At 41.7% G+C, this 24,221-nt stretch overlaps 3 protein-coding genes across 3 annotated transcripts in view; 1 reads left to right on the forward strand and 2 right to left on the reverse strand.

Annotated features, from left to right (window-relative positions):
- Window positions 1-294: 294 nt before the first annotated feature.
- Window positions 295-8,192, reverse strand: LOC102207672 (protein crumbs homolog 1-like). The gene is made up of 8 exons (XM_005752499.1): window positions 8,004-8,192; window positions 6,789-7,760; window positions 5,071-5,621; window positions 4,775-4,940; window positions 2,180-3,089; window positions 2,054-2,095; window positions 1,821-1,943; window positions 295-1,702 (listed from the first exon to the last, which is right to left on the reverse strand). Exons 1-8 carry the CDS (start codon window positions 8,050-8,052, stop codon window positions 1,450-1,452), a joined length of 3,066 nt encoding a protein of 1,021 aa, XP_005752556.1. The 5' UTR covers window positions 8,053-8,192; the 3' UTR covers window positions 295-1,449.
- A 1,249-nt stretch (window positions 8,193-9,441) lies between these two features.
- Window positions 9,442-19,899, forward strand: zbtb41 (zinc finger and BTB domain containing 41). Its single transcript, XM_005752500.1, has 11 exons — window positions 9,442-9,564; window positions 10,077-11,318; window positions 13,251-13,458; window positions 14,625-14,694; window positions 16,258-16,405; window positions 16,738-16,867; window positions 17,001-17,096; window positions 17,266-17,372; window positions 17,509-17,614; window positions 17,761-17,849; window positions 18,477-19,899. The coding sequence occupies exons 2-11, from the start codon at window positions 10,109-10,111 to the stop codon at window positions 19,106-19,108; spliced, it is 2,796 nt and encodes a 931-aa protein (XP_005752557.1). The 5' UTR covers window positions 9,442-9,564; window positions 10,077-10,108; the 3' UTR covers window positions 19,109-19,899.
- A 1,089-nt stretch (window positions 19,900-20,988) lies between these two features.
- LOC102209048 (complement factor H-like) overlaps window positions 20,989-24,221 on the reverse strand; it is a 39,720-nt gene continuing 36,487 nt past the window's right edge. The window contains exons 7-10 of the mRNA XM_005752503.1: window positions 23,430-23,591; window positions 23,171-23,341; window positions 21,188-21,213; window positions 20,989-21,056 (exon numbers count right to left, since the gene is read on the reverse strand). Of these exons, the coding sequence (XP_005752560.1) occupies window positions 21,036-21,056; window positions 21,188-21,213; window positions 23,171-23,341; window positions 23,430-23,591 (380 nt within the window). The 3' untranslated portion in view covers window positions 20,989-21,035. The remainder of the gene's footprint in view (window positions 21,057-21,187; window positions 21,214-23,170; window positions 23,342-23,429; window positions 23,592-24,221) is intronic.

Raw genomic sequence — 24,221 nt, forward strand, 5'->3', positions numbered from 1 at the left:
TTCACTCGTCAGGTCACATTTTCATCCATTTTGGTAACTACTGCATATGATCAGTATTTAATCAAGCATGTCTTTGAGAGGAGAAGACGAGTGGACTTACCTGGAGCCATACGGAGTCTGTCCTGTCCTGTGTCCGTTTGGCAGCTACTATGTTTCTGTGAATCTTATTGGCACCATTGTTAGCATCAGATTTGACCTGTTATCACCAGATGAGTGAATTGAAGTAGTGTTTTCTTGAATGTGCCTGTTTCAGATGAGCAATATGTATACAAAGGATTTAAATAAAAACTGTCATTTTCCAAACATTTCACATTTATTTATATTTGTTTCTCCTAAAAGAGACCTTTAATGCTCATTTCCATCTACATGTTTTTTTTTCCTGTGACTCAGAGTAGGTTTGCATGATTCATATTTCAGTATGATCCTTTTTTTAAAATCACATATTGGACCTTTTGCAGCCCGTCAGGTGTGCCTGATGGCCATATTAGGCATATCACATCACACAGTGCCAAAAGTAGAAAATAAATGCTTAAAAGTGAGTGTTTAACTCACATGTTTGCATTTGCTGACCTCACCAGTTCAGTCTCTATCCGTGTTTAACATGAGCATCTACAATTGTAGATGCTATGTTTGAGAAATGAAGGAAAAGCATAATGGGTTCCCTTTCAAGATCAGATACTGTATGCGGGACAACTTATTTTATATTACGTTACATAAATATTTGTAAATACGTCTTAGATACATATATTGTAATTTCAGTTTCATCCACTTGATTATAACTATGCGAGGAACAGTTACAAAACCCCAGTGAGAGAAAAGCTGTCGCACAGATCAGAAAGTGGATATTTAAGGCACACAGAGCTCTCTAAAGTGTAGTTTTCAGTATTAGAACCAGATTCACACACTGTCAAAAACACGATGGAGTATGTATTGTTCAACATAACCAAATAAACCTGTTCACAACAGACACATCTCTATTGCTGACCCTGTCAGTACATTACACGAATACATAACGTATATCAACAGCCACTGTTCCTCGTTAGCAGCTCGTTGTAAAGCTGAGATTTAAAAAAAAATTGTCTTCATAAAAAATTCAAACATTCATAAAAGTCTCATGTTTATGAGTGCACACTGAAACCAAGAGCTGTGTATCTGCAACACGGACCACTTAAATACTGCAGGTATTGTGTAGATTAATGCAGATACACCTGGTTTATCAACCTAAATCACAAGAGGCCACAAAGGAGAACAGTTTCCCCTTTCCACGGAGACTATGTAGGTAGATATATTTGCTCGCAATGTCTGTGGACGTGTATGTTCCCACAGGAAGAGATAAAACTGATTCATACAGCCCAAAGATGTTGCAGATCTCCTCCAGTAGATGTGCTGTTGTGACTGATTAACCCTTCACATCGAGCTAGGTCTGATTTTATTCATCATAAAGAGGGTCTAATCGTTGATCTGGAACCCCCACTCAATTTCTGGCTCGTCGTCGAGACGAATCACGAGGTAGGACACGAGCTGGAAGAGGTTCTGCCACAGGCCCAGGAAGAGGTACAAGTAGAAGTCGCTGACGTCTATTTGGCAGTGAATCCCCGAGTAATTCATGTCGCACACGCACTCAAAACTGTTCACGTAGTTGACACAGAAACCTCCGTTCATACAGGGGTCAGAGGCACATTCATCCACGTCCTTCTCACACCTGAAAGGAAAATTTAAAAAAGTTCTGTTTTTGGCCACTTGGGGGCAGTAGCTGCACTGACATGGACTTTTAAAATCACAAGTTGCGTGCAAATTAACTATCATTATGCATGTCATACCATTGTCCCGCGAAGCCAGGCAGGCAGTAACAAGCATCATCAGGCTCGGAGCAGCGTCCTCCATTAAAGCAGCTGTAGTTCCACCGTGTACCCGTGCATGTAGACACAGGCAACTGAGGAAGTCTGGGCAAACATCAGAAGAGAGAAAGTCAACACTGTTGAATTCAAAAATGGTTGATTTGTTGTTTACTTGGTTAAGTGAAGTGTGTTGAATTTGATGTAAAAGCACTTACGGATTGGTCTCGATGTACCATGGGATTTCAGGGAGTTTCTCGCTGTAATAGAGAAGTTTGCAAATCAGCACAACTGGTGACATTGCTATCTCTGATGACATTGAAATCAACTCTTGAGGAACTCACTCGCAGTACTGGCCGGTCATATTTTGAGGGCATAGACAGGAGTACGTCTGGAAGCCTTTGAGGCACGTGGCGCCGTGGCTGCAATTGCTTTTTTCACACATATCAACTTCTACCTCACATTGCTCGCCGCTGTACCCCTGCTCACACACACACTTATACCCTCCAGCTAGGCTGACACAGTTGCCGTAGAGACAGGGCCCGGAGATGCAGGGGTCTGTCGAGTCTTGACACAGGTAGCCCGTCCACTCGGAGGAACACGTGCACTGATGCAGGTCAAACAGGTCCTCGCAGACACCCTCGTTCCTGCAAGGGTTAGGTGTGCAAACACTGGCTCCCCAGCAGCCGTACAGCAGAGGAGCATTGCTGTTTATCCTCAAAAACTGCTCCTCCTGAGGTCTGGGCAGGTTCAGCTCTGTATCAGGGTGGAAAGGGAGAAGAAGCCCCCCAATCTCGACAGGACCCAGACAGCCAGACAGATCCACTCCAGCATTCAGGCTTAGACCACCCAGGAAGATGTCCGCTTCCTTGCTGAGAAACTCCAGGTCACCCACAGCTGTTTTGGGCATGCTAATGGCCTCCTTTCCTCCATCCACGACTATGATCCAACTGGAGGTCGATGCCTCGGTTTCCAAGCTGAGCTTCACAGTGTGCCACTTTCCATCACTGAACTGAGTCTGGCTTTGAATAGACACGTTGTCCTTGTCACCCCCAACCTGGAGATCCATGACCACATGAGAGTTCAGGAGAGAGACCGTCAGGTAGTTTGAGTCCTTGTGTGCATGCAGTAATGTGGCAGCAAGCCGTCTTGAGCGGAAGCTGAGGGAGACACTGGTCAGGCTGCGCTTAATCTTTCCATTGCTCCGGTACTGTGGAATGCTGCTTCCAAGCCGAAATGTCACATTAGACAAGCCTGTAGCAGAGACAGGGAGGAGCAGCTTACTTGTTGCAGTCTCAAAGCATCACACCCATACAGACTACAGTCCCCCCTGAACATTAAAGACTCGTGTTTTCAGGTCTTGAAGAGTAACCTAACACCACATTGCTCTTTGTCTTCCCTGTGGCTGAAAGTTTGACACAACCCATTGTAAATATGCTCTACATTTTGGGGCGTGGGCCATATTATAGAGCAAATGAATCTTTTCCCAATTTCCTTTATTTTTAACACATGTACACAGTAGATTTTGTATTACTCGATTGTCCTTTTTCCTTTTCAGTTATCCAACATTGATGTGAGAAGAACTTTTCTCCCTTACAAATGCTAAAACAAAAAATAAATGCCATCTAAATTTGCAGGCCTATGTGAATTTAATTTTCTTTCTTTCAAAATCACTGTTCACATCTCTCAAAAGGAGTGTCTCAAACCCCGTAAAGTACCTTGAGGTTAGTCAAGGCTAATCCACTCCATAAAATACCCTTAAAACTACAGTCTACTTACAATGTAAGATTGGGACATGTTATTGGTTTTACTGTCAAATTACCAAGAAATTATGCTGCACTTAGAGCAGCAATTACTTAGAGTATGACTTATCCCCTTTCCTGTAAAATACCCAGAATTGTGGCACTATGTAAAGTTACTTACTAATTACTAAAAATTACTTACAGACTTATTCAATTTATTTACAACAATTATTTCTTTGCGTCCTCTAAAAGCATTATTCTAGTATTCCTACCTTTATGAATGTGTAGGTTATTATAATTACATTGTAATATCAAATAAAAAAACCCACTGACATTCCATTAAATTACAGGGGAATTACATGCTGAGTTGCACGCTGTATTATAAAGCATTAAACCAGTTTCTTTAAGAACTGCATACTGCTCATGTTTAATTAAAAAACATTCTGGTCTGCTTTTACAAAGTGCACCCTGTGAGCGGGAAGTTCCTAGTGTAGTCACAAGGTTAGAGTTTAATTAAGCTAATGTCTTTTTTCAGGACTCTGTAAGTTCAACCACACTTGACAGTAGCCTGGCAGCATAGCAAATACAAACATACCAACTCTGCCTCAGCGGAAACTGATTTGTACTGGCGTACAGAAGGAGATGATTCCACTTTATTCTGACTGAGCCTTAATAACTTCAACGAAAACATAATTCCAAAAACATCCAGTGTGAAATAACCCCACTGTCCTTACCGTTTGTTTTTTTTTAAAAAGCAAATTAGCTCAAAAACTGTTTAAAAAGCTGTTTTTCCCCTCCCCTCTGTGAACATGTGACTGCTCCAGGAAGACATGTCATCATAAACTACCACAGCCATGTGGCAGCAGAGTTAATCTGACCAGGGATTACCACGCCTTAGAGGAATCCCATGCAGGATCCCTGCCTCTACTGTGTTCCCTGCTGTAATCAACAGTGCTGTAATTAAAACTGTGTGTGCACCATTGAGTCCCCTAAAGGGACGTGCAGTGCTGATGATGTCTTCAGCGGATGTCAGTTATATGCTATATGAGGGGCTTGCACATTACTTGTAAATTCTTCCAAATGCTTGCATGTGGCATGAATGGGAAATGAATTCTTAAAGAGTCTTTATTCCTCCCTGATGATGTACTTTCAGGACATGCATTATGCATGACTGGAACCTGTTATCAGGTTACTTACATTCAAAACCCTGAGAGAGGGGCTGACACATTGCAGCAGCTGGGCAGGGAGACAGCTCGCACCATTTCACCTCCTCACAGCGCCGCCCTGCAGTGTTGGGGGGGCAGTTGCAAATGAAATCATCCCACATGGAGTAACACACTCCCCCGTTAAGACAGGGGTTCACCTAATGCAGAGAAGACAGTATCAATTAATTATAAAGCACTCTTTCAGTGTTAGTGCAGACACCAGGGTCGCAAGGGGTAGCAGCTCATGCACAACAGCGTTATCGATATGGCAGCACTGCCATAACTCACAGCACAGGCGTTGTCGCTGCTGCATCCTTCTGCAATGCTGATGAGTTGTTCCAGGTTGTACGATTCTACCGGAGTTGATATTGGATAGAACTGCAGTCTTTTGTTGTTAATCCTCAGATCCTGGATGCATCCCTTGAAGTACCCGCCAAAAGAAGCCGATGCCCTTGAGTCTGGTAGCCCCCCGACATAAACCATATCCCCAGGATGGACCTGGATGAGCCTGATGGGTATAAAGCCCTGGCTTTGGGCTGACTGGAACAAGGTGGCTACCACTCCTTCCAGTTTCAGAGTCACCAGGTGGAAATGGCCGTCATTGATCACAGCCCGACCGACCAGGGTCTCAAAGTTGTTGACCTGAACTTTGATCATACCCGCTTCCAGCCACAGGCGGAGGTACTGGCTTGTGCTGTTAGTCATGATAAGGAGCAGACCACTGGACTGTCTGGTGCGGATGAACATGGATATGATCACAGTATCACCTGGGTCATCATCCAATGAGAACACAGCATAGCTCTCGAGGTCTTTGTTTCCAAACCTGGCTGTGATGTACTCTGTATAAGCACGAGAAAGAGAGAAATTCATAATTTACTTAACAGGAGCAGTAAAGTCTTACATGTACAATCCCAGTAAAATCAAAAATGTGCAGCATCTCCAGTCTTTATGTAAGTGATAAAAAGATGTATCGTCCTATCTAACACCAAATAGTCTCTAATCTCATTTTTAAGCAAAACAATGCCATGATTATTGTACAGTTGTCAGTGTTATGGGAACTAAACGAGTTATTGTTTCAGTAAAAGGTTTTTACAATGAAGAAGGCTCGCAGGTCATTACAAGGAGGAGCTCCTCAGTTTGGCAACCAAAGAAGACACAAGTCCATAAGACTCCCTGATCTGGCAAACTGAAGGCATTCCCGGTCAATTACTGAACACCACGTTTTTTTAATCCTCGATGCAGGTGTATGTTCTAAAAGCATGGCTGTTTGACTTGACAGTCTGCTATTTCTACCAGCTCCGTAAGCTCCTTTAACGTCTGCCGACTAATTTTATCCTGCAGGGTGCTGCTCTTCACAGCTCACCACTGACACTTGAGCAGCAAGACGACTCAGGCTGAGCTTGAACTTGAACCAGTGCACCTATATTTAAAGGGTATCTCCAATAATTTGTCATCAGCTAAATTAAATGTTATTCAGGATTCAGAAATGTTACCTAACAGAGATCAGGTTAGCGCTAATGGATGTGGTTCAATGGAAATCGCACCACATCTATTAAACCAAAAGTTGCACAAGGCCAAAAAAGGCTTTTGCTCACAAAACCTACATATTTTTAAAAGTTATAACCTCAGACTGAAACAGCCATTTGTTAAAGAGGACCTCCATTGCTGTGTTTCATTGTGGGAAAGAAAATTTGTTTTTTGAGGTTCTGTACCTAAAGAAATAAAAAGACTATGTAGGGAGGAGGCTGGGATGGAGAGACAGGTCAACAAAACACTGGATGCAGAGCTTTTTAATGCCATGACTTAATGCAGTATTTAATGTTGCAGGTAAGGAAACAAACACAGGAGAAGCCCTGAACAGTAGGCGGGGACAGACAAGGTTTTTGTGGATGGCGGAGCAAATAGGAAGAAAAACTGGGAACTAACAAGCAATTTGAGTTTATTTGAGAATCTAATTTAAAAATTTACACAGCTTGCAATGACGTTAATGTATATGTAAGTCTTACCCTCTGCACAGTTGTTTCCCTCATATGGTCTGTGGCACTCACAAAGGTAACCCCTCCAGCCTTGGCTAACACAGCGGCCTCGGTTCTGACACGGGCTGTCGTCACACTTGTCTTTGTCGCTGCACCCCACAGTGATGTTCGTCTGGATGTGTGAACCTTCTGGCGCTATAACCGGCAATAACAGCCGTGAGTCTACAAACACATCTCTGAAGCAGCCCAGAAAAGCAGGAGGGTAGTCTGCTTCCTCCACTGCCCTGCCCAGTGTCCAGTTCCCACTGATTGCTCCAATGAAGAGGCTGTGACGAACTGCTCCGGGCTCAGGGAGAGAGGAGGCCTGTTCAAGCAGCTGGACTTCAGCATTGGACTCTCTGGCGCAGCTTCCTTCAGTGCATAGCAGCCTGATGAGACTGACCACGCCACCCAGAGATGCTTCCACTGTGTGCCACTTGCTGTCAGACAAATATCCTGGAAGCTCTTGAACCAATGTGCTGGAGCCTTGGCCTCTCAGGCTGAGGAGGCAGAGATGCCCGTGCATCAGCTCGATGCTGAAGAGCAGATCGTCCACCCTGCGTTGTAAGAGGGTCCCAACCGGTTGTTCTGTCCTGAAGCTGAAGGTGACGTTAAGAGGAGCTTCTTGGTCTAGGAGCGGCGTCTGTATGTACATATAGCCTCTGGACTCAAATGAGAAAACAGTAGGAGTCTGGCATTTAGGGCTGGTGAAGCCAGCAGGGCAGATGCATGTGTAACTGTGGTGATCGTTCACAAATAAGGGAGAACACACTCCTCCATTCTCACACTGGTTCTCATTACAGCCTGTAAGTGCAACTGTGCAATTCTGTCCACCATACAGCTGCCCGTTTTGGCTCTGAGAGGCGCAAAGGCATCTGAATCCTCCATTGTGGCTCTCACATACACCACCGTTTTGGCATGGCTGCTGTTCACATCCACTGATGTCCTCGCTGGAGACGGTGTCTAGAGAGCAGATTATAGTTCATTATAACTTTTTATACATATATTTGTGTAAACAGAGAGGCACGTAAGGCGTCTACACAAATGAATTAATTTTAAACATACAAAAAAAACAAACAGTTGTACAAACTTCAGTACACTTCACTTCACTTCAAATATGCCAATGACGAGGTGAGAACGAGAGCAGAAAAACATACTAATGACTCTAATATTGACCCGTGACAACAACACACAAGTTATATTTACCTGCAAAAAGCAACCACAGCATGCACGAATACACGCTGAATCTCAACATTGTCCCTTACAATCCTACAAACTGTTCAATATTTGGCAGGTTTGTTATTTTGGATCAAACACAGGTGAAAATACTTGCATGTGCACCTCCATCTTCACTGCCTGAGGACCACTGTTTGTGTGCGTTCACTGAAATGCATGGATCGCTGCACGCCAGATAGGAGGGATTAAGCTAATGCACTTACAATGTCTTACACGTTAAACGTGTTGGGGAAGGGAGGGGTGCACCCAAGAGGCTAATCTGAACAACTTCAAGCATGTTCCCTGGACAGAACTCTAATGTCCTCTTATGTAAGGGATGGCGATGCCAGAGGTGCCAGAGTTTGGGCACAACTGAAATTCAGTTTGAGAATTAAGTTTATGTAGAGGTAAGCAGTCCTTCCATTCACTTTTATGCACATGTCCTGAAACATGGACACTAACGCAAATGGATGTGTGCACGTGCACACACATATGCACTGCAGGTTGAGTGCAGTTTGGCTGCAGTGGGTTGGATCAAGGCTCCAGTCTTTGAATGAGGCAAACTGAGGCCAGTGTTTCTAATCTGGGAAGCATCTTTGTCATTTAAATGCCTCTGACGTAACCACAATTCATTTAACTCTAAGAGCATTCACTTTGATCTCTGGGACAACTAATGGGCTTGATGCTCTGTTTGTGTTGCTTATTTTACCATTGGTCTGGCTCAGGCTGATAAACCTAGGACTCCACCCTATGATGAGGGTTTTGAACCCTTAAACTCATTCACTGAAAATATTGCTAATATACACCGTATTGCCATGCATTCACTTTAGTGAATTCAGAAGTACAGTGCTAACAATGTACTTCAAATTTAAATATACAGTACAACCAAACTGCCCTGCAGGAGGTGGGTGACTCTGTAAATTCTTCCACCTGGAGGGGCCACAGCCTAATCGTGGATTCACATCCAGGGGCCTTCTTGCTGTGGGTCAACAGTGCCGACCATCTCACCACGATTCCTCCAATATTACTTTATATTATATTATTGTTGCAATTGGCTGGAAATTTTACATTTTTAAAAACAAAATACTGCATTTATATGTTGTCAACGGTTTAAAAAAAATCTTAAATGTTAGCTGTCAGATAAATGTAGTTGGAAAGTCGAAAAAAAAGAAAGCCAGTATGCCATAAGCTGTTGAACTACATTACCCATGATGCCGTCGTGTTATGAGCTCACCATGATAATCGACAAAAAACACCCCAGCCTTTGTTTATTTCGTCTTTGACTTTTCATGTATTATATAGAAAATGAAGTAACACGGACATGAACTGTCGTAATTGTTGAGGTTTATTTCTCTGCTGCTTGTGTTTACGCGGATAAAAATGGACCGTTAGAGAACAAAAGCTGAAGCAGCCAATGAGCAAACGGCTTGTTTCGGTGTCTGGTGGGGCGTTACAAATATCCAGGAAATTATTATTCCTTCGTTTATTTCTCACATTTCTTATTCAAGCTGGGGGTACGCGGTCCCTTGTAAACGTGTCCCGCAACTCTTAGGTAAGACGTTTGGTTAAAATACGAGTGCGTATGAAATGATAGTTTGCAGGGTAACATCAGAGGTCGTTTGTCAACACTCTCCTCGGAGGGGGGCCCGCCCGTCACTCCGATAACACAATGTTAGGGGTCCTTGAGGTGGGGAGCGAATATGTAAATGCCCCTGTCCTGGCAGTTAACAATTTAGATTAGCAGCAGAGTTAAGTTAGCTTAATTTCACATTTAAGGCCACTGAGGCCTTTATTGTGTTGAATGTATTGTTTATAACGAATAGCAGTTTTGTGTTTCGCATTAGCACGAGAAATCTCTTAGCATCTTTTTATGTGTGGTTATGCATATGTATGACTACAGTCTCCTTTTACAGTCAGCTTTGCTGCACTGTGTTGCACTTACATACCAAACCATTTGTGGAACCTCTTGACTAACGTGCTCCTGTGAAATCTGAATAAAAAACCAAGTAGTCAGCAGCTATATATGTTCAGTCCCAGCTCTGATGACATTCCTCTTCTCTCCAGGAGGGATTCCTTGTAGACCTGCAGACACATTAATGACGAAAAAGCCTAGCACTATGCTCCGTCCCAGACGTGGCAGGCAGGCCAGTGCCAGTGGTGACGGTGTACCTCCATCCAACATCCCAACAAACTCTGAAACGTTACAGGAGTCAGCCCCACAAATGAGACATCTGATCATGTCACAGCACAGTAACAACCTCCTCAATTTCTTGAATGAGGACCGGAGCCGGCAGAAGTTCTGCGATGTGTTTGTGTCTGTAGGTGGGAAGACCTACAGTGCCCACAAGGTGGTTTTGGCCCATGGGAGCAGCTATTTCCATGCTGAGCTGTCCAAGAATCCTTCTGCTAAAACTCATGTGACTCTGGAGCACGTGGAGGACTCAGTTTTCCAGCACCTGCTCAGCTTCTTGTACACCGCTGAGTGTGTTGTTGCAGAGACAGCACTCCCAGCTCTAACTGAAGCGGCCCGATTCCTGGACATGATGGATATATTAAAGCTGTTATGTAAAGACGGTGAAGTACAACCTGTAAGTGTAATACAAACCCAGGTTGAGACAATAGCTTCTCGTAAAGTGGAAACTACCTCCAACAACTCACCAGGAGCTGATACAGAGATCCACAGTCCAGCTGATGTTCAAGGAAACCTGTTCGGTCATGATAACTCCAATCAGGGTCAATTGGCTGAGAGTGTACACACTGATGTACATCAGGAGGTCTCAAATGAGGAAGAAAAGACGACAGGTCAGGGAAGTGCTACCACACGGAGATCAGCTCGTAGGAGGAGAACACCTACTAAGTATAAAAGAAATGATGGTGAGTACTGTAGCAGTGCTCCCAAGGAAAAACAAAGCACTGCATCATCAAAGCAGCACAACAAAAACAGACTGGAAGGAAAAGGGGAAGTGAATGTGACAGCCAAGCTGGATGTGAATAAGGCATCTAAACCAGTTCAGGGTGACGATGTAATGGATATGGAAGAGGAGGAGGAAGAGAGAGGAGACGCAAATGCCGCTATTATTGCTGAGACAGCTGATGAGGCAGAGAGCCGTGCAGATCTGCAGAATTCAGATCTACAGAGGACAGAGCAGCAGGCTGCTGACAGGGTGGAGATGCATGTTGGAGCAGCAGCAGGAAGCTCTAACCAGAGTCCAGTGTATCCTGAAGGTCTGGCTCCAGTCATCATACAGAACTCCAGCAAGAAGATCCTCAAGTGCCCCAAATGTGACAAGACGTTTGACCGTGCAGGTGGGAACCACGGAATAAGATCTAGATTATTAGTGTTATTCTTATCTTACAGGGTTAACAGATAAGACCAGAGATAATTATTTTTTGTACTGTCATTCAATGTTTGGTCGGCACACACATATAATAGCTATAAATGCTCATCATGAATTACCACAGCCTAAGATTTGAGGGTCATTCCATAGAAGATCAGTCAAAATTGATTTTGTAAAACTTTTTGTTTATTTATCAGCGCTTTGTAACCCTAAAAGTTAATAGAGTTGAGTTGTAGTTTGCACTTTTTAAATTTTATTGCAGCATTTCACCCCCCATAATTTCATGGGTAAAAAAATATATATATACACCATTAACACGGTTAACCTGTTAGACAGTAAAACAAGTTATGTCATACGAAGGGTCTTCTTTTTTGTCTACATTTTCATACGAGTCTCATCTCCTGGCCATGGTTCCTTCTGTTTCATAATATTTATAATACAGTAAGTTTGTAATGTTCAGCAAGTGTTTAATATTAGATTCTGTTTAACCAAGGAAAGCAGGATTTGTGATAACTAGGGCTGCCACAAACGATTATTTTGATAGTCGACTAGTCACCGATTATTTTTGCGATTAGTCGACTAATCAGATCATCATCCATTGGACGTAAAATGTACAGCTTATTGCCCCAGCAGCATCTGCTCTTATATAACTATCATTAGCTTACAGCTTTAAGTGTGTATGGTCTGTGCTAACTAAAAATAAAGACAAGATGATAGTTTATTAAATTTTAATGAAATTTGCAGATTGTTTCGGTGAAGTTTAATAAACTCCTTGCTATCTAAAATATAACAGGATGAGCATCTCACACTTCTGATGATCAGTTGTCTGCTTGATGTTTATTCAGCTGTGTAAAAACTATAACTTTAATCTCAGCCAAACCGATTTACTCAGGAACAAATAAATACTGAAAAAAGCCAAACAACATTTTTAAGTTATATAAGTCACTTGACTTATATATCATGTTTAACCTGAGTAGCGAAAGACGGCGGTGGGTTTGAAAACGATTTGCCGGGAGTCCGGTGTTCTCACGGCTCTAGTGACCTAGCCCCCGGCTAGCTATCGAGCTAGTGGGTAACAGACGTCTCCGAAAACATCGGAGCGCTTTTGAAAATATGCGGTGTCCTGATAAACTGAGCAGATATTTGAGGTTTACACAGCTACATTCTCGTCTGAAAATATGTTAAACGTTTATTTTGTGACCCAGAAAGAATATTAAGAGTAATATTAAAACTAACTAGCTGCCGCCATTGTTGGAAACTGAGCTGGGCTGCGCTATGAATTCTGGGACACAGCTTCTTCTTCTTCGGGGTTTAACGGCAGCGGGCATCCTTGTACATGTAGTGCTGCCATCTTCTGTTTCAGTCCGTTATTACACTCTTAAATCCTGCTACCGTACTTATTCCTGCGTCTTTTGGGATCTTACAAAGCTTCAAACGACACGTCGACTATTAAATCAGTCGTCGACGATTTTGATAGTCGACGTAATCGTGACTAGTCGACTAATCGTGGCAGCCCTAGTGATAACACAACTAGTGTGGAAGACTATTCAACTGATTTAGCCCCTTACTGATTTCCTGTTTTTTGGTATGTTTGTCACACTTAAATGTTTCAGATCATTAAACAAATGTAAATATTAGACAAAGATAACACAAGTAAATACAAGAGTTTCTAAATGAAGGTGCTTATTATTAAGGGGAAAAAATCCAAACTTACATGGCCATTGTTTATAAATAGATTTTTTTGTGGCCTCTAAAGTGTCTTTAGAGAGTGCCTCTAAAAGGCATTGCTGGGTTTGTATTGTAAGTGTAAAGGGTTTTTTTCTTGTAGAGGTACGTCTGTAGTGTGTGTTTATCTTATGACCCAGATGTGTTCCTAATACAGTATAAATCATATTTCCAGGGAAATATGAGAGCCACACTCGAGTGCACACAGGCGAGAAACCTTTCCAGTGTGACATCTGTCTGCAGCGTTACTCCACCAAGTCTAACCTGACTGTACACAAGAAGAAGCACGCCAGCGACGTCCCGTTCCAGAAAAAGGAGCACAAATGTCCCTTCTGCAACAAACTCCATGCCAGCAAGAAAACCCTGGCCAAGCACGTCAGGAGGTGAGAGATGGCCATTTTACTTTGGTATTGTAATAAATTCACATAATGTTCATGGGATGATTGATGCCAGGGTAAGAAAATGGATGTAAATGTGCAAGTATAGTATGTTTGGACCACTCCCAGTCGCTCTGGTTGAAAATCATCACCAACTCATGTGTGTGAGGTATTTAGGCTTTGCTTTGTACAAAAAAGAGAAGCTATAACACTGCATCCATGTGCATACAGTGTATATGGTGTGTGCAGTGCAGTGAATGATAATTCATATACACTAATAGTTAAAAATAAATCCAGAAAGATCAGCCTCGTGGTGAAGAGTCTGAGATTGGCAGTCTATCATTTTACATGTTCAGTTTCCGTGTTATTGGATTTAATATACAATTAAAATGATTGAAGCAGTGTCACCAGCACTATAGCGCTCATATTTGTAAAACTCTGGCTCTACTTAAATTCTAGTTAAGATATTATACAATACAATACAATTTGATTTATATAGCACATTTAAAAAACCACAGGTATTCCAAAGTGCTTCACAGAATGAGTTAAGAGCAATAATAAATACAAACATGAAAATACAAATAAAATATACTAACAGGCAGGTGACATAACTAACCAATAATACACCAGGCATAGTAGGCACCAGTGAAGTCTGCACACAATGCTGAAGGTTAAAACATTATAAACATTAACAAAGTGATAAAGATAAGTTCCAGTACACTAAAAATGTGGGCTCTAGGAGGCGGGGAAAGCAAGACTAAACAAATAAGTTTTTAATCGAGATTTAAAAGATTGAATTGAATCAGACGCCCGAATAGCTAGGGGGAGGTTATTCCAGAGGTAGAGTGCGACAGTGGCGAATGCGCGGTCACCTCTGGTCTTGAGCCGAGATCTAGGTCGCACCAGGAGCATTTGGCCTGCTGATCTAAGCGCTCTCCCAGGGATATAAAAGCTGAGGAGATCCGTAAGATAGCTGGGCGCGGTGTTACTTATGATTTTAAAAGTGAGCAATAAGATTTTAAAATCAATACGAAATTTAATAGGGAGCCAGTGCAGGTCGGATATTATAGTTAAGTCATTTGTGCAGCACAAACATCACACACCACCAACATCAGCTGAGCTGCTGCTGTGCTGTTGCGCTGTGTAATGAAGTATCTTCTCTTTCCTGTCAGGTTTCATCCAGACCACATCCAAGAGTTTCTTACCAAAAGGAAGAGGAAGAGTGAAAGCTGGAAATGTGCTGTGAGGACTGGTTTCAGTTTTGAAGAAATATTTATGTTATTGACAGTGATGTTAGCAAATGTATTTCTCCTGATGAGCCCACATCCATTTTTTATAATATATTTCCAAGACTCAGTCAATCAAACAATCAGTTATTATCAAATTAAATACTTTTTAAGAACTTTATCTTTTTAACTGATAGTCTGTGGAATCAACAATAATATTTGTTCAATTCAATTTATTTGATACAGCACCAAATCACAACAACAGTCGCCTCAAGGTGCAAGAACCTACATTAATACATACAGAGAAAAACCCAACAATCATATGACCCCCTATGAGCAAGCACTTTGGCGACAGCGGGGAGGAAAAACTCCCTTTTAACAGGAAGAAACCTCCGGCAGAACCAGGCTCAGAGAGGGGCGGGGCCATCTGCTGCGACTGGTTGGGGTGAGAGAAGGAAGACAAGATAAAGACATGCTGTGGAAGAGAGACAGAGGTTAATAACAAGTATGATTCAGTGGAGAGAGGTCTGTTAACGCATAGTAAGTGAGAAAGGTGGCTGAAGAAGCAGCTGCATCATGGGAATCCCCGGCAGCCTACACCTATTGCAGAATAACTAAGGGAGGATTCAGGGTCACCTGGTCCAGCCCTAACTATATGCTTTAGCAGAAAGGAAAGTTTTAAGCCTAATCTTAAAAGTAGAGATCGTGTCTGTCTCCCGAATCCAAACTGGAAGCTGGTTCCACAGAAGAGGGGCCTGAAAACTGAAGGTTCTCCCTCCCTTTATCAAATGAGTTAATTTTTCATTCTGCAGTCTGCAGCTGATGATCAGACCAGAACGCACAACCACTGTGGTCCCACTTGCAAACTCTTTGAACACGTTTTCCTTTCTCGTCTCTGTCATGCATTCATGCATGCAAATGTCAATAAAGTTACAGTACTTATTTTCAAGCCTTCTGCTAGGCCTACGGAGGAGGAGTGAGGATCAACAAAGATGATTTTTTTTTAAAATTCATACATTTTTTTTATGTGGCATGTCATTTCAAATGCAGCTTTTCAGACAGCTCAACAGGTGTCACCAAACACAAAGTGTCTGTGCCGTTTGCCACACAGTCTCTCTTGTTTGCTGCTCCAACAGTTGTTGTGTTTGAAGAGAAAAAAGTTAGTGTGTGATCGTTTTAATCTGAGAAATGGAGAAAGATGTAAGAAGGAGAGGAGAGGAAGGTGACAGATTATTTTCAAAGACAAGGACTGTTCAGCAAGTAACGTTTGTTAAAATGGAAATTTACATGTTACACAACTTATTGTGAAATGTCTTTTATAAGAGACTAAATGATAATAATTTATTGCTCAGAGTTTATACAGGATGGCAGCTGTAGGCTAAACTGGATAGTTTGTGGTCTTGTGGTAAAGTTATAATAATGGATTAAGCTCATTGATCAATGTTTTCCTGTGTCAATATTTAAAGAAACTCTTTATATTAGTATATCTGTGAAATAACCAGAGTTTACACCCATGACTTTTATATGGGCTGTATTGATGAATTAATCCTACCTGTAACCTTTGAACTCTCTGTATCAGATCTGTTTCAAGACCTTCACTCGCAAACCTCATCTGGAGGAGCACATGATCCTGCACAGCCAAGACCGGCCTTTTAAATGCTCCTTCTGTGATGAATACTTCAAATCCAGGTTTGCCAGGCTGAAACACCAAGAGAAGTTCCACTTAGGTGAGAACTATTTGTTTCACTTATATATTTAAACGTATTTTTGAATCTCAGATAAGTATTTAAATAGAGAATATTCAGGAGATAAAGTTTTTGTTTTTCATGTTTTCAGACTATATTAAATCCAAACCTTTAACGTTTTTCTCCAGGTGCTTCAACTTCGTCTCATAGTCCAAAGACATGCAGACGGGTTAGTTTAGGTTAAGTTAGTGATTCTAAATTGACTGTATTTGTTCATGTGAGAGTGAATGGTTATCTGAATGTGCCAGGGTGTACTTTGTAACCGTACTGAAGTAGCAATTGATGTACTCGATTTCATCCTGCCTCATTTTCAGGTCCTTTCCCCTGTGAGATCTGTGGTCGTCAGTTTAATGACACCGGCAACAGGAAGAGGCACATCGAGTGCACACATGGAGGCAAAAGAAAGTGGACCTGCTTGGTTTGTGGGAAATCAGTAAGAGAAAGGTACACCTGTCTGTGCCTGTTACATTTCCCACATGGCCCGTTTTTATGTGGGAGTGCACTATGTTAGACAGCAATGATTATTTATTTAAAAAAAATAGTCATAGATGATCATATTTGAGTTTCCACATCACAGGACAACCCTAAAGGAGCATTTGAGGATCCACAGTGGAGAGAAACCTCACCTCTGTAGTATTTGTGGCCAAAGTTTCCGTCACGGCAGCTCCTACAGGTGGGTCCTGTGAGATTTGGAGACGCCGTTTGGTGTTGGTGATCACAAAAGTTTCAAACTTTCTACTATGAAATTTCCCACCTGTGGGACTAATAAAGGTATCTTATGACCTTATGAACATAACTTCATAGTAGACTTGTCTTTAATGAGAAAACTGTTCCTTGGACAGGCTTCATCTCAGAGTCCACCATGATGACAAGCGGTATGAGTGTGATGTTTGTGGGAAAACCTTCATACGCCACGATCACCTGACCAAACATCAGAAAATACACTCTGGTGAGCATGGAAGGGACAGCAGTGCTATTCTCCAGTTTTACTTGTTACTTTTGTGGCTTTTTCTCCACACAGAGTCACATGGTACAGCGTAAAACACTTAAAAACAGTATTTTAACTGTGCCCATTTCTATTACAGGTGAGAAAGCACACCAGTGTGAGGAGTGTGGCAAGTGCTTCAGACGCCATGATCACCTGACAGTCCATTACAGAAGTGTTCATCTGGGAGAGAAAGTCTGGCAGAAGTATGTTATACAAACCACGGGCTGGTTCTCTAGTGCAGTGGTGTTGTTGTTGTCACCGGCTTCTCTCTGCATCTCCTTTACAGAGTAGCCTGGAAGTTTGATAAACGTTCCCTTTGTGTGTTAATGACAGATTTTTTTCCTCTCAGGTATAAAACTGCTGTGCATCAGTGTGAGGTCTGCAAGAAAGAATTTAAAGGAAAGTCAAGTCTAGAAATGCACTTCAGGACTCATTCAGGTAAGGAAGCAAATGAGTTAGTGGAAAGTCTACATTTGCATGAAAATACTTCCTGTATGAGAACAGAAAAGAAGTGGATCTTTAATGAGTGTTTTTAGGCTTGTTTTATTCTTTTTTTTTTTATAAACTGAATCCTTTAAACATAAGCAGCTTCAACTGGAGATTATATTCTGTTTTGGATGTAGACACAGATATCTGGATGAGTAGTCATTCTTGTTATACTCCTTTGAATCTCACTTTAAGCCCCGTGGATGTGTCTGTAAGCTCCGCGCTCACCGTCTCATGATAAAACTTAAGTCACTTTGACACAAACAGATCTGAGCAGACTCCTGGATGCAGAAACTATAACAAGACCACTAACTGCTGCTGACAGCTGTGCATTCGTTGTTTAACAGTTTCATTTGTATGAGCTGTGTCGAGTAGACAACATTTAGAAGAACCATGAAATAAAGACTTTTTAGGTTTGGAGAAGTGATAACAAAAGACGCCTCTACAAACAGTCGGGGGGTCTTGAAAGCCTGACAGTCAGTGTTCTGATGCAGGGTCCATCAGGACAGAAGATGATTATTATTAAAATTAAAGGTGCCGTAGACGTGAATGTCTGTCTTTCTGTGTTATGTGTAACAGGTGAGAAACCGCACAGATGTCCCGAGTGCCATCAGACATTTCGGATCAAGAAGACTTTGACGAAGCACATGGTGATTCACTCAGACGTCCGTCCCTTTAACTGTCCCCACTGCAGCGCCACTTTTAAAAGAAAAGACAAGCTCAAGTACCACGTCGACCACGTGCACAGCACGCGCTTTGCCGAGCAGCCCCTCAGCTCGATCGGTGAAGAAAAAATAGTGTCGGTTACTTTTGAGGAAAGCTCAAAGACGTACCATGCCGAGCCCAAGTCGAGCCACCAAACCAGCCCCGCTCCTACAAACGTGTGCGTTCCCGTCACTTTAGTTCCCATCCAGATGGCTGGAGGAGCGCAGGGCGACTTGACCGTTCACAGGCCTCCACCTCACTCCTCACAGACTCACACAGTCATTAGCTTGCAGACTCAAGGACAGCAGCAAAACTCTGGCTACCAGGCTACGGACATGGCCTTCTTAGAGAAGTACACCCTCACACCTCAACCGGGCAACATCGTCCACCCCGTGAGGTCGGATCAGATGCTGGACCACCGAGAGCAGTCCTACCTGGGAACGCTGCTTGGACTCGATTCATCTTCCTCTGTGCAGAACTTGGCCACCTCTGATCATGCCCACTGACGCTCCTTGGCAAAAAACTGGAGCTTAAAGGCACAGCGCAACAAACTTGGCACAGAAATCATGTAGGGAGAACCAAAGGCGTAGTCACCTCTGCAGTGTGTTTGTATTTTAACATGGCGGTGACTCGCAGTCAGACTCACGTACCATCTAAACTTAGGACAAAAAAAATTAATCCAACCAGATTTTGATGGATTTGTGTGACATGTTTAAGATAAAAACCTGTAAATTTAATTTAAACTTAAAAAAAGACATTCTGGTAATAATGAAACATTTTTAAACATTACTTTAGCAAGTCCAAGTCTAGGCAGGATTTTTTGCTGTTACTGAAGTGTTTACCGTTTCATATCAGAGGTTTGGTTAGCACGGTCACTGTCATTTTTAACGGATTCATTTTAAAATGAATGATGAGATTTTTGATAGACAAATCATGTAATTATTTTTAGTACAAACAGTTTGCCGGTTCTAACTTCTAATAATTAATGCTGGTTCACCAAATACATAATAAACTTCTAATAAAAATAATAATCGCTGGTGGTTAGAGGAATTCTAAACTGTGACTGCAGTACACATGTGTGCAATTTGTCAAAAACAAGCACAATGATTTTTTTTTTTTTTAAAACTTGATGTAGTTTTATGATTTAGAGTAATGTAGGTGAAAGGGAGAGCTTTCAGCCACTTGTGAGCTTGAACAGCTGTAGGTGTGAATAACCTTTGTTGTTTAGCTTTAGTTACACATCTGGTTTTAAGTTGAGATGTTTCATGAACAAATTTCAAGCTTTTTAAATAAAGTAAAACAAGTGTACAATGAATAACATATAATGACTCTTTATTTGAGGGCAATAATTAGGCATACACTGCATTTCTTTTACAGATGAAGACTCACCAACAGACAAGTCTTTTTAAAGATAAGTTTTCAGTTAATATCTCTTTGGAAATCACCTGGTTGGTGCAAATATACCCCTGACCTCCTTCAGTTCCTCGGATGTCCGTAAACATCTGGGAACCCGAGGAGACCAGCAGCTGGAACCTCTGGGAGATTTGTCTGATATAAGATTCTTTGGTTTTGTCTGAAATATTTCCCTTCAGTTAAACTGCAGGCAAATTCAGCACCCAGACTCCTGCACTACAAAGTGATGCTGTAAAGATGGTGCAGGATGCAGTTTAGTGTTGTCCTGTTGAAATATGCAAGGCCTTCCTTGCATATTTAAAAAGTGCTATACAAATACAAGCCATTTACCATTTACCTTCCCAGAAAAAGACCTATTCTGGGTGGGAGCATAAACCGCACTAAAACCTGTACATATGCAATGTTTTTGTGTTTTCAATGCTGTACAGTCATGTGAAAAAAAGAGTCTTCAGAGCACTATGTGGTTCTGTGAAGTACATCTATCAAAGCAGAGGTTTTGGCTTTTTGCAGGTCTAGAGCATTCAGGTGTGTGTTAACAGGAAGGCAACAGCGTGGTTTTTATAACATTACCGTAGGTGAATGTTGAAAAAGATTCACTGCATATGAGTGTAATGAAATGTGCAAGAATCTTAATAATACACTTGTTTTGATATTTGGGAAATAATTGTTTTTAAACAGTAAAGAAAAGAAAAAGAAGCATTACTTCTTTTAATTTCTTTACTGTTTGAAAACAGGATTATTTTAATGTTGTAATGTGTTGTTTCCTATAACTTTGGTCACAATTTGAGAACTGATTGATTTTTAAATTGGTGCTCTTCAGATATAAACACTAAAAACAAGAACAGTAAAGAGCAGCAGGAGTCTTTATGAGGAGGAGACTTTATTCAGTTCAGCTGTGTTTTTGTTTCATATACGAGCACACAAACCATTTTCTCTCACACTCTCAAAGATGAAAATGATGATGTGATCATATGTCAGGCGTCTCCTTTAAAAGCTCCAAGGTGGTGAGGAAATCCTCAGCTACAGCCGTGCTTTGCACTCCTGCTTAGAAGAAAATATGTTTTATGAATAAATTACGAGTGTAAAAAAATCAAGTTGTGATTCTGCATTTAAGCATCTTTAAATGACAGATCAGAGCAATAACAGCATTTCTTTTAAAGAGGAACACTCACCACTGCATGTTCCACCCTGTTACAACCTGTAAACAGTGATGCAGAAGCTCAGTGTGAACACTTCAGTTACTTAACATTTGCAGATGAGGTGTGTTCAGTTTTCTACATGTCTACAAGCTGCTGACAGTTTTTTTTATCAGGTTTAATATTTTGTTGAATCGACTTTACTGGGATACTGTTTAAATCACTGCATGAGGCAGAAGTTTCTATAGAAGTGGATATGGTTGTTTACTAAATAGTCCCGTGTGTTTACACGAGGCACAAAGTAAACAACATATTTATCAGCCTCATTAAAGGTGATTACACAGTAAACTCTGTTTAAAGCCTTTCTGCATATGTTAAAACCTTAAAGAGGAATTATAGATTTGATCAACTCGTCCATAAATGCAATTCACACTCTCCTTTCAATGAGAAGCCTGGGCTCGGGTGAGCCCGAGTGTCCTGGAGGGACATTCCCCGCCGGATACACGATGGATGGGTGGAGGAACTGGAGGGTCGTGTGCCTGGCGGGACTGTCGATTGAGGACATTGAAGACATCTACCTTTTCGGAAGCATGATAACGGGGTTCTTGCTGATCGGAGCTGGCTTGGCCCTAGCTTATCGGAAATTGAAGAAAGCGGAAATGGCTGATCAAAGCCCCACAAGGCTGCCCGCTGTGATTGAAACCGTGGCACAAGTTGTGACTTCTCAAAATGTGCTCATCAAACGCAGCATGGATAAGATCAAGAGAAGCTTGATGCTGTTGTGGGCACTTAGAGTATGCTCTTTGAGCGCAAAATTGATAACATCTCTGAGAAGCTCACGGCTCTCCAACGGGAGATTGAGAGACCAGTGACGGACATTTAGATCGACTGTAAAATTAACATGCAGTTGTTCGCACTAAAGGAAACCACCATCATTTCATGCGTCTACCATATCGGTGCCAGCTGTGGCCTCACAACATCAAAAACACTCTCTCTGATAACAGACTCTGTTTAGACTCTTCGTCCCCATCCCGTGTCCCGCATCCTGTATTCCAAACGACTTCGGATGCTTATCTCCAAGGCCGAGGTCAGACGGCGGGTCTGGGCCCAGCGCATACTGCAGGACCTGATGCGCTGTCTACACTGGCTTACTCTCACCCCTTACCCACCCCTGTTGCTTGCCATGTGCTTCTATGGTGTATTACAATTCATGTGCTTTTGTGCTGAGGTGTTTTTTTCTGTTCTCAAACTGTTCTCCCCTCAGGAGCTCAGTCTGGGTGGAGCTTTTATCTCCTCCTCTTACTTCATGTTGTGTATTTTCGTTATTTTTCTTATCAGCCTACCGCTCTGACCTGTCTCCCCAATGTGATGTTGTGTAAGTATGTTTGGTCGGAGGGTTCCTTTGTGAGTGCGCATGCCAACCAGCACGCTGCCTGCTGTAACCCATCATTTCCTTCAGGATTAATAAAGTATTTCTGATTCTGATTAAAGAGATACATATTAATAGAGTCTATAAGATCTATTGTGATTCCACTAGAAATTGCCAAGTGGAAATGCCAGGGATAACTTCAGGTTTAAAAGCAGATGGGGAAAAATATGTGTTAGTCATTTTAATAATTTCCACATCACAGGCATTAGTGCAGGGAAAGGGAAGCTGTCAGGGCGGCAGCATACACTACAAGGTGTGACAGGTGCCTGTGCAGTACTTCTGGGGACAACAAATTAAGGTAGAAACAATGAACCAGTGAATCAGCAGAGTTGCTGTAGTTTTTTCTGTGTGTTTAAAGGAGTTTAAAGTTGTAAAAGCTTGATTGGATTTGACGACACTGAGAGACATTAAGTGCTCAGATCTTTTAAAATGTAGTTGTTATTAAAATGATTCATGTTCAGTTGTTTTATTTATTAAAAAGTTTTCTTTCTTATAGGTAATAAAAACGTGTTAACATGTAGGCAACACAGCACTGAAAACTCTTTTCTGACTGACACGTTCAAACACAGAGAGTTTACAGTAATACTTACATTCAGTTGCCTCCACTCTTCCATTGATGCATCGAATCTTAGAATAATGTTCAAACGACCAGCTGTGTGGTTTCACACACTCCACTCTCTCTTCCTCACCATTTTCTATGTGCACAGTTCCCACAGATATGTATGCAGGATTGTCATTGGTGTTGACAGCACAGAAGTTAGCTGGACACAAGAAACAACCATCAAATTAAAATTTCTCCCCAACGCTTTGAGAGATCGTTAAAAATGATTATCATTGATGTGTTTATACCTCTGCACTCAGGTAAGTCTGACCACATGCCATTGCTGATACACTTCACTCTTTCTGGACCCACTAATCTGTACAAACGTTGGCATCGGTATATCAAATAGTATCGTGAAGTTTGCTGAGCAACAGCATTTTCAATAACAGGGAAGTTTCCGCAACTTTGAACTGAAATGAAAACGCAGGAATATTTCTAAAAACATACCAAACTGTGGCCGAGGTAATGCACTTAACATTCTGATTGGTCAGCATGAATAAATTCAAGGAGAAAATAATGTACTTATTTACTTGTTGTATAACGAAGATGTGTGTCTCCCTCATTTGAAGATCCTGAAAGATACAAAACAGTTATTTTGCTTTCTTTCTTTTTTTTTGCCTGTCCCATTTGGATCATTAACTATCAGAATTGTTGTCTGAAGGCTAAGAAAGATGCCAAGCGGATTTACTTTACCAAGTGGATCATCATGGCCTTGCCATATTGATCCATTTGACTGATCTTTATTATAATTATGTGTTTATTTGATTTGATTTTTGGTTGTTACAGACGGGACAGACATGACTGGGGGATAGGACAGGGAGAGAGAATGAAAGAAAGAGAGGGAGAGAAAGAAAAATAGAGGGGAGAAGAGACGGTGAGAAAGGGGGGAAGAAAAAAGAAAGAAAAACAAAACAAAACACCTGGATCACCTGTATGGAGATAAAAAAAAACAAAACAGAAGAGACAACAAACAAAACAGAGCAACATAATAAATACACCACCATCACAATAAACTAGCTAACAGTAGATACTAAATATTA

Source organism: Pundamilia nyererei, unplaced genomic scaffold (assembly GCF_000239375.1).
Source record: "Pundamilia nyererei isolate P.nyererei 1_Seehausen unplaced genomic scaffold, PunNye1.0 scaffold00362, whole genome shotgun sequence".
In the NCBI taxonomy this organism is placed as follows: domain Eukaryota; kingdom Metazoa; phylum Chordata; class Actinopteri; order Cichliformes; family Cichlidae; genus Pundamilia; species Pundamilia nyererei.